The 9,266-nt window shown below is 38.3% G+C and overlaps 1 protein-coding gene across 5 annotated transcripts in view; it reads right to left on the bottom strand.

Annotated features, from left to right (window-relative positions):
* Positions 1-2,049: 2,049 nt before the first annotated feature.
* REPS1 (RALBP1 associated Eps domain containing 1) overlaps positions 2,050-9,266 on the bottom strand; it is an 85,334-nt gene continuing 78,117 nt past the window's right edge. For 4 of the 5 annotated variants that reach the window (XM_011962063.1, XM_011962064.1, XM_011962066.1 and 1 more), the window contains 4 exons: positions 8,452-8,547; positions 5,526-5,674; positions 4,357-4,462; positions 2,054-2,322 (listed from right to left, as the gene is read on the bottom strand). In XM_011962063.1, the coding sequence (XP_011817453.1) occupies positions 2,254-2,322; positions 4,357-4,462; positions 5,526-5,674; positions 8,452-8,547 (420 nt within the window). In that variant the 3' untranslated portion in view covers positions 2,054-2,253. Of the gene's footprint in view, positions 2,323-4,356; positions 4,463-5,525; positions 5,675-8,451; positions 8,548-9,266 lie in introns of all 5 variants that reach the window. The other variant, XM_011962065.1, reaches the window with a different exon arrangement.

Raw genomic sequence — 9,266 nt, 5'->3', positions numbered from 1 at the left:
CCGAGGTGGTGTATCACCTGAGGTCAGGAGTTTGAGACCAGCCTCACCAACATGGAGAAACCCTGTCTCTACTAAAAATACAAAATTAGCCAGGCATGGTGGCACACACCTATAGTCCCAGCTACTTGTGAGGCTGAGGCAGGAGAAGAATCACTTGTACCCGGGAGGTGGAGGTTGCAGTGAGCTGAGATGGCTCCATTGCACTCCAGCCTGGGTGACAAGAGCAAACCTCTGTCTTAAAAAAAAAAAAAAAAAAAAGAAATACAAAGGACACTTTACTCAAAAACTTGTCATACATATCCTTAATATGGATGTACTCCTCTAGACAGCATTAAAGATATACTACTTCCAAGTACTAAAAAAGTTTTCTGTAATTTTTAAGTGTTATTTATTGCAAGGCTAAATTCTAAGAAGCTTTAAAAATATTTTTGACATTGTTTAAACTAGAAGGCTATTGTTAAAAAGCAAATTTTAAAGAACAAAAATAAATGGAAACAGCAAAAGTTGCTTGTAATGAAATGCAGCTAAGTAAAAATGTTTCTTTTAAAACAAAGACACTGAAAAATAGGTGTTGAGTAGTTTCCTGGGCCTTTAATGCTTTAAACTGATTATTTAACAACTAAAGCCATACTGATGGCCACTTGGAAACTTTAGCTGATGTATATTTTTACCTAGATATTGCTAGGTAAAAATTATATTAATCTTGGAAGCTTGAGGTTGTCGGCTTTCCTTGTTCTTCATATTCTTGTTTATAGTAGCAAAATCTATCGGTACAGTTTGGGATGGTCAATCTATAGTATTTAAACAATTTTTTCTTTCAGAAATGAAAATACAAAACCTTCTATTTCTTAAAACTTTAAATTGTTGTTAAAAAGATGAGCAAAAGTTAAAATATTATGCTGTTTTACTGGTGTAAAACCACATTTCTGATTCTGCCAAGATATATCCATGCAGTTTAACAACTATGATCCTATAGACAGAATAAATCTTAAAGGGAATATCTGCTGTTAGCAATGGATCAAAATGTATGTATCATATAATATTAAACAAAATCTAAAACAGCATATTGTCCTGAATAAGGCACACTCCAGAAACTCATTAATAGGAAAAACTTGTTTGTATAGCAAAAGAATGAGTGGCAAGATGGCTAAAGGTAAACTAGAAATCCTAAGGAATTTCCCTTTATTTTGTGAATAACTGATATCCTCAGAAGTTTTAAAACAATACTTAAAAAAATTAAGAAAGGTCATTACTCATACCTATTTCATAAGTTTACATGAATGCTGAATTATTCAATCTCACATAAAATAGTTATAAGTCGCTAATGAAGTTGATCACATTTCCACAAGGGAAATATAAAATCTGACATGTTTATATTTGTCACAAGTTGACATGTAAAAGAGGCTTGAGGCCGGGCACGGTGGCTCAAGCCTGTAATCCCAGCACTTTGGGAGGCTGAGACGGGCGGATCACGAGGTCAGGAGATCGAGACCATCCTGGCTAACACAGTGAAACCCCATCTCTACTAAAAATACAAAAAACTAGCCGGGCGAGGTGGCGGGCGCCTGTGGTCCCAGCTACTCTGGAGGCTGAGGCAGGAGAATGGCGTAAACCCGGGAGGCGGAGCTTGCAGTGAGCTGAGATCCGGCCACTGCACTCCAGCCGGGGCGACAGAGCAAGACTCCGTCTCAAAAAAAAAAAAAAAAAAAAAAAGAGGCTTGAATGTAACACATGATTCGTGAAGAATGCAGATAGCTGCAGAGAGTAAATTAGCTTATGGTGAAAACCGCCTTATCCAATGTAATTCTTTAAAATCAAAAATTAAATGGGAAACTCTTTCTGAAGATTTTTATAGAATAGATGCTTTACGTAAAATATTAAACAAACATAAAAGGACAAACTGACAATTTATTTGAGTCTGTAACTGAGATGTAAACGAGGAGCCCATTCTATAAATTAAATTGGTGTGTGGTATTAGCCATAGAAACATTGCGTATCCCAGATGCTATGGAACAGAAAAGGTGAGTGTGCCAATAAACACAACACACCCTCCAGAAAACGTCATCCTGACCTTTTTATTGTTGAAATTAAAAAATAAAAGATACTTAAATACAATGGTGAACATATAGGGCAAAACAGAATCATAAAATTTAATGTTGAGTTAAGCAGTGAGCTGAATGTTTGGGTCTCCAAATTGGCTTTGAACCCAAAACCACTTAAAAACAAGTATGTTCACAGTTAACGGCAATTGGCTTATAGGTGAGAGAATGGTCGAAGTTGTTCCAGTTGAACTTCCAGGGAAATTCTCTCCTCAAGAACATCCTGAAAAAGATGCAAAGGTCAAGTTATGTTTCAAAGTATAGAAAAATGAAGGAATATCTAACAACAGCTTTGCTTCCAGAAAACAATTTAAATTTGTCAAGACAACTAAGGGAGAGCTTATTCATATTTTAAAAGTACACTTCACTTTAGAAACGTAGTTTCTTTATATGTTAATACTAAAGATCCTAGTAATTTCACACATTTTCTTATTACACAAATCAGGGTAACAGAATGTCTAGTTATTACAAAAGTCAGTGTTTGCAACAAATAGGTATTAACACCTGAATTTTGCAATAAGCCTGCCCCTGAATTAACTGTAGATGAATTTGTTAATACAGCTTCTTTTCCCTAGTGATGACATCTGCCTATATCAACTCCTAGATCTCATTTTGGGCTTTAGTTTCCCAAATAATAACTTTGCATTCAGAATTTTTAATCAATGTTGATTTTAGGGAGTCTTTTCAGTTAGCCACCAAATTCTAATTCATTTACTTTCTTTTTTTCTCTTTCAAATTGACAGTATCATGTTTTAACCAGAACTACCTCTTTCTATTTTGTACCTTACTTCCTATTTTCTGTTCTCAGAAGTAAGGAAGAAAGTATTTTTCAAAATGGCTTCAATATACTTATTTCAATGTTCTTCCCTGGTTCAGAAAAACATGCATTAACAAAATTTTCATCTTCATGGTATTATACTATTAAGCTTGTCTTTAAGTTCATTTTTCCTGTACAATGGACTAAATTAATAATCATATAACTACAAATGTCTTCTCCTTTGATCACAGAGTTATACAAGAATATCATTCATTCAATAGATGTTTATCAAATGCCTAACATATGATCTAGGTTTTGGGGATAGAGACAAAGTGGTCATAAGTTTGTATCATTCATTCAACAGACATTAACAAATGCCTAACATACTAGGTTTTTAGGAGAGGGACAAGATGGTCATAAGTTTATCTAGGACAATCCCAGTTTATATCCAGTGTCTTGGCCTAAATAATGATAATGCAACCCTCTTTTTTTCCTCTCAAAAGTGTCTTGATTTGGATGGTATATTACATGATCTTCCTAAACAGAAATGATTATGACTTACCCTCAATGAGTTCACTGTAATAGGACAGAGAGACAAATGTGTCATAGATAGTAATTCCAGGACAGTGTAATAAATGCTAAATGAGGAGCATGAACAGAATATTACAAGAATGAACTAACTGCATTCATTTGTCATTTCCACAGACTCTCATCTCATCTTTGTTCTATTCCAAGTGGGGCCAACAGTGCTCCAGCATCTCCACGCCTGGAATTCCCAGGTCCCACCTTAGCTCTACAAAAACCAGAATCTTCATTTTAACATGACCCAAGATTACCTGTATATGCATTAAGGTTTGAGAACCACTGGTTTGTAAGACATGAGTACCTAATAATGTTGGGGAACCATAAGTGATTCTGGGAATAATTTTTTTTTTTTGACCCAATAAGGAAGGACTAAGTAGGAGTAATTTTTATTTCTAGGGAAGCAAAGAAATCATAGTTACTAGAAAACAAACACATTCCTCTCGGGTATTAGATGACAGTAGTACACACTGTGCATAAGCACCATTTCTATTTAAGGCTTGCCTTTTCTCTTTCCACATGCAAGACGACTGAAATTGCTGCCACCTCTCTCTTCTTCCTTTAGACCTGTTTAAGTCCCTTTAATGGAATTTGAGTTGTCTTTGATAAAAGGACAAACTAGGACCTGGGTGCAGTGGCTCATGCCAGTAATCCCAACTACTCAGGAGGCTGAGGTGGGAGGATAGCTTGAGCCCAGGTTGCCAGGGTGACAGAGCGAGATCTTGTCTCTTTAAAAAAAAAAAAAAAAAGGGGTGTGTGTGTGGTGGGGGGGGGGTAAACTAACCACAGTCAAAGCATCTAGAAAATTAGAGAAGAGAACCATGTATGTGATCTTGGAGGTGTATGAGATCACATTCCTTCTCTTTAGGTTTCTTTACTAAGACAAGGATTATTATAAAGATCCAGAAATTATATTACCTTTAATTGTTGCTGCAATTCGCTATTCAATCTGGCCAAAACGGTGTTGGTTTCCTTATTGCGTCTAATCGATGCCTGAATAGCTTTCTTATCTTTCCCAACAGATCTGAGAAGACAAAGAAGGCAAAAAAACCTGTAACATTCATTTATCTTAAATCCTCTCTATTCCTCCCTGATCTATTTCTAAACATGCAAAGCAAAAGGAGCATCTTTTTCCTTACTAGCACAGCTCAACATCACTTGCTCAGTTGCAGTGATAAACCAAAAGTATATAAGCTTCAGGACTATAGGAGAGGTAAAAAAAAAAAAATTATTAAAAAATTTCTTCTGTAGAATCACCTGAGTTTAAGTAAAAGAGTCTAAAGTAGGTACTGGCAAACCTTTTCTGTAAAAGACCAGATAGTACATATTTCAGGCTCTGTGGGCCATATAGTTTCTGTCTCATATTCTAGTTTTTTGTTTTGTTTTCTCTTCTGTTCTTTCTTCTCTCTTCTACAAAAAAGAACAAGTCATTCTTAGTTCATGGGCTACATAAAAACAGGCCATAGGCTGAGCTGAATTTGGCCCATTAAGAGTTAATATGCTGATTCTTGGCCTAGAACACCATAATTAAAATACCAGTTTTACTATAAACTATCAAGTTTAAAGAACGCACTGCTACAGGGTTTGAAACAGGGTGTTAAAATGGAATTGGAATACAACTTAATAATAAAGGGGAAACATGGGAAGAATACCTACTCATACATGACATGGCTCTGCTCAATTAAAGAACTAGTCTGACCATAATTTATTTCAGTCTGATTATTATTATTTTCGTGATGGAGTCTTGCTCTGTTGCCCAGGCTGGAGTGCACTGGTGCCATCTTGGCTCACTACAACCTCCGTCTCCTGGGTTCAACCAATTCTCCTGCCTCAGCCTCCTGAGTAGGTGGGTGGGACTACAGGTGTGCACCACCACACCTGGCTAATTTTTCTATATTTTTAGCAGAGACAGGGTTTCACCATGTTGGTCAGGCTGGTCCAACTCCTGACCACAAATGATCTGCCCAGCTTGGCCACCCAAACTGCTGATTACAGGCGTGAGCCACCATGCCCGGCCCAGTTTGATTGTTAATTGTTGTGCTTTTTCTTCCTAGTAATTAAATGTGCCTAGGAATAGCTTTGATTACCTGGGAATAGAAGGTTGTGATGCAAGAACAGCAGCTAAGACACCCGTCTTTTGTGTATGTTCATCGACTTCTGGCCTTAATTCATCTTCTGATTTTAATCTTCTTCGAACAGGTTTAGGTGGTGGAGCAAGAGGTGCTGTGCCTTTGCTCTTTAAAACAAGATTTCCATTAATTATAAGCATTTCTGAAGACATTCATAGTTAGCACTTTGCAACACCATTTGCTTTCTTTAAGCCATTTGCTCTTGGAAAATTGAAAGTTACTTGTCCTACTTTAAATCTATGTATTTGTGGCAAGAGCTAACTTAAATTATAGAGGGAAAAGATGTTTCTAGTTGACACCACAATCATGAATGTACCTGCAATATAAATATTTTTAGAGTAACATATTGATGCAAAACTGTTAATATTCACAGTTTTAACATAAATATGATACAGAATCAATATATACCTGTCCAACAATAAACAAAGGCAGTCTCCAGAAATATCTAAGCATTATGACCATAAGATTTCTTACTCAAAAATACTAACATGTATCTTAATGAATAAAATAACATTATAAAGTAATGGAAAGCTAAGCAACTCTTTAAAATACCAAAAACATCACTATTAATATGCACAGTAATTATAACTTTTGAAAATGAGTTGACATTTTGTTGGCGATTATGTATCTGCCCTTGGCAGAATAAAAAAACAGTGTTTTGGCATTTACCGTAACCTGATTTACCTGTAAATAAATAAAAACAATAGTCAACTGCTATCTCTTAAGTGATATTTTTACTTTGTTGCTGTGAGTTGACAAAAATAAAGTTCATTACTTAAAAACTCACAGGACTACTAATGTAATAAAACACAGTGATATAGTTTGGCTCTGTGCCCCCAAATCTCACCTCAAATTGTAATCCCCGTGTGTCAAGGGAGGGGCCTGGTGGGAGGTGACTGGGTCACGGGGGTGGTCCCCCATGCTGTTCTTGTGACAGTGAGGGTGTTCTCACAAGAGCTAATTATTTTAAAGTAAGGCACTTCCTCGCTCTTTTTCCATCCTGCCACCTGCTTCCTCTTTGCCTTCCGCCATGACTGTAAATTTCCTGAGGCCTCCCCAGATATGCGGAGCTGTGAGTCAATTAAATCTCTTTTGTTTATAAATTACCCACTCTTAGGTGGTATCTTTACAGCAGTATGAAAACAGACTAATACACACACAGCATCCAGAAAGTAGAATTTAAGCACTTCAGAAACACATGCTGTTTTTATAACTATTGGGAATGTCTAGATGATGACAGAAAAAAAAAGTTACCAAAATTATTCCCTCAAAGGGAAAGTGTACTGATATTTGCAATCTGAGGTACACTGATATAGTTTAGATATTTGTCCCCTCCAAATCTCATGTTGAAATGTGACCTCTAATGTTGGAGGTGGGCCTAGTGGGAGGTGTTTGGGTCATGGAGTAGATCCTTCGTGAATGGCTTGGTGCCCTTCTCATGGTAATGAATGAGTTCTAACTGAGTTTATATGAGAGCTGGCTGTTTAAAAGAGTCTGGCATCTCTCCTTGCTCCCTCACTTGCCATGTGACACACCTGCTCCCACTTTGCCTTCTGCCATGAATCTAAGTTTCCTGAGGCTTTAGAAGAAGCAGATTCTGGTACCATGCTTCCTGTACAGCCTGCAGAACCATGAGGCAAAATAAACCTCTTTTCTTTTTTTGAGACAGGGTGTCACTCTGTCACCCAGGGTGGAGTGTAGGGCACTATCTCAGTTCACTACAATCTCCACCTCCCAGGCTCAAGCAAATCCCCCAACTTCAGCTTCCCGAGTAGCTGGGACTATAGGCGTGCACCACCATACCTGGCTAATTTTTGTGCTTTTTGTAGAGACAGGGTTTTGCCGCATTGCCCAGGCTGGTCTCGAATTCCTAAGCTCAAGTGATCCGTCTGCCTTGGACTCTCAAAGTGCTGGGATTACAGGTGTAAGCCACTGTGTCCAGCATAACCTCTTTTTTTTTTGTACAAATTACCCAGTCTCACATATTCCTTTATAGCAATGCAGACGGACTAACACATATATAAAACAGATAAGGATTGACAGATGAACAGAAGGCATGGAGAGATATGTAGTAAAGCAAGTATAGTAAAATAATAATGGTATAAGGTAGTGAATGTACTGATGTACACTGAAAAACTGTTTCAATTTTTCTGTATGCTTAAACGTTTTCATAATAAAATGTTGGGGAAAAATTATTCCTAAAACAGTTAAAGAACAAGTTAAGAGCACAAGGAATAACAATAACTTTAGAGGGTTGATAATTTTTCTTTATTATATTCAAGACTACAATAAAAGAAACTGAATTTCACCTACAAAAAAGTTCTACCTGGCCGGGCGCGGTGGCTCAAGCCTGTAATCTCAGCACTTTGGGAGGCCGAGACGGGCGGATCACGTGGTCAGGAGATCGAGACCATCCTGGCTAACACGGTGAAACCCCGTCTCTACTAAAAAATACAAAAAAAAAACTAGCCGGGCGAGGTGGCGGGCGCCTGTAGTCCCAGCTTCTCGGGAGGCTGAGGCAGGAGAATGGCGTAAACCCGGGAGGCGGAGCTTGCAGTGAGCTGAGATCCGGCCACTGCACTCCAGCCTGGGAAACAGAGCAAGACTCCGTCTCAAAAAAAAAAAAAACAAAGAAGTTCTACCTTATACAGTGGGAAGAATGTAATAACCACTTAAATTTTGAGAACCTGTGACACATATTTAACATAGATTACAGAATATCATCTCCATTAAATAGGCAGACTTTGTTCTGTGATAGACTGACTATACTATAGTTAAAGGTAGAGAAACGGGTTAGATGATTTCTGGTTGACCTTATTTCTAAAAATTATTTCACATAACTTATGATGTACAAAATTATTATTATAAAAGACATTTTGCATACCACATTGGTGGGAGCACCAGCAGCTGTCTTTTCTTCAGTTTTACTATCTGCTTTGGCAACTCGAAGAGAATTTGCAGGATCAGAAGCTTTTTCAGCCTAAAAATGAATATGTTTATCACTATTAATTATACGTAACATGTAATTATGCATAAATATAGCATATGTAACAAATCAGAGTAAAATGTTAAATATTCAGACAACAAGAAAACTGAGATGATGTTAAGAAACTTGAAGGAACTTCATTAAATGAGATTTCTTTGCTACTGAAAGGCAGAGGGGAGAGCAGATAATAGATGTATGAGGGAGAGGACGACGGGGTGAGGATGCAGGTAACAGATGTGCCAGGGAGAGGAGGATGGGGTGAAGATGTAGGTCATAGATGTATGAGGGAGAGGAGGACGGGGTGAGGATGTAGGTAACAGATGTGCCAGGGAGAGGAGGACGGGGTGAAGATGCAGGTAATATGATGTGTGAGGGAGAGGACGACAGGGTGAGGATGCAGGTCATAGATGTGTGAGGGAGAGGGGGACGGGGCGACGATGCAGGTAATAGATGTGTGAGGGAGAGGAGGACGGGGCGATGATGCAGGTAATAGATGTGTGAGGGAGAGGACAGGGCGAAGATGCAGGTCATAGATGTGTGAGGGAGAGGAGGACGGGTTGAGGATGCAGGTCATAGATGTGTGAGGGAGAGGGGGACGGGGCGAGGATGCAGCTATGCAATAGATGTGTGAGGGAGAGGAGGACAGGGTTAGAATGCAGGTAATAGATGTGTGAGGGAGATGAGGACGATGCGAGGATGCAGGTCATAAATGT

This window comes from Colobus angolensis, unplaced genomic scaffold (genome assembly GCF_000951035.1).
Source record: "Colobus angolensis palliatus isolate OR3802 unplaced genomic scaffold, Cang.pa_1.0 Scaffold58, whole genome shotgun sequence".
In the NCBI taxonomy this organism is placed as follows: Eukaryota; Metazoa; Chordata; class Mammalia; order Primates; family Cercopithecidae; genus Colobus; species Colobus angolensis.
The sequence above is the reverse complement of the archived record's forward strand: the minus strand, read 5'-3'. Positions and strand labels throughout refer to the sequence as shown.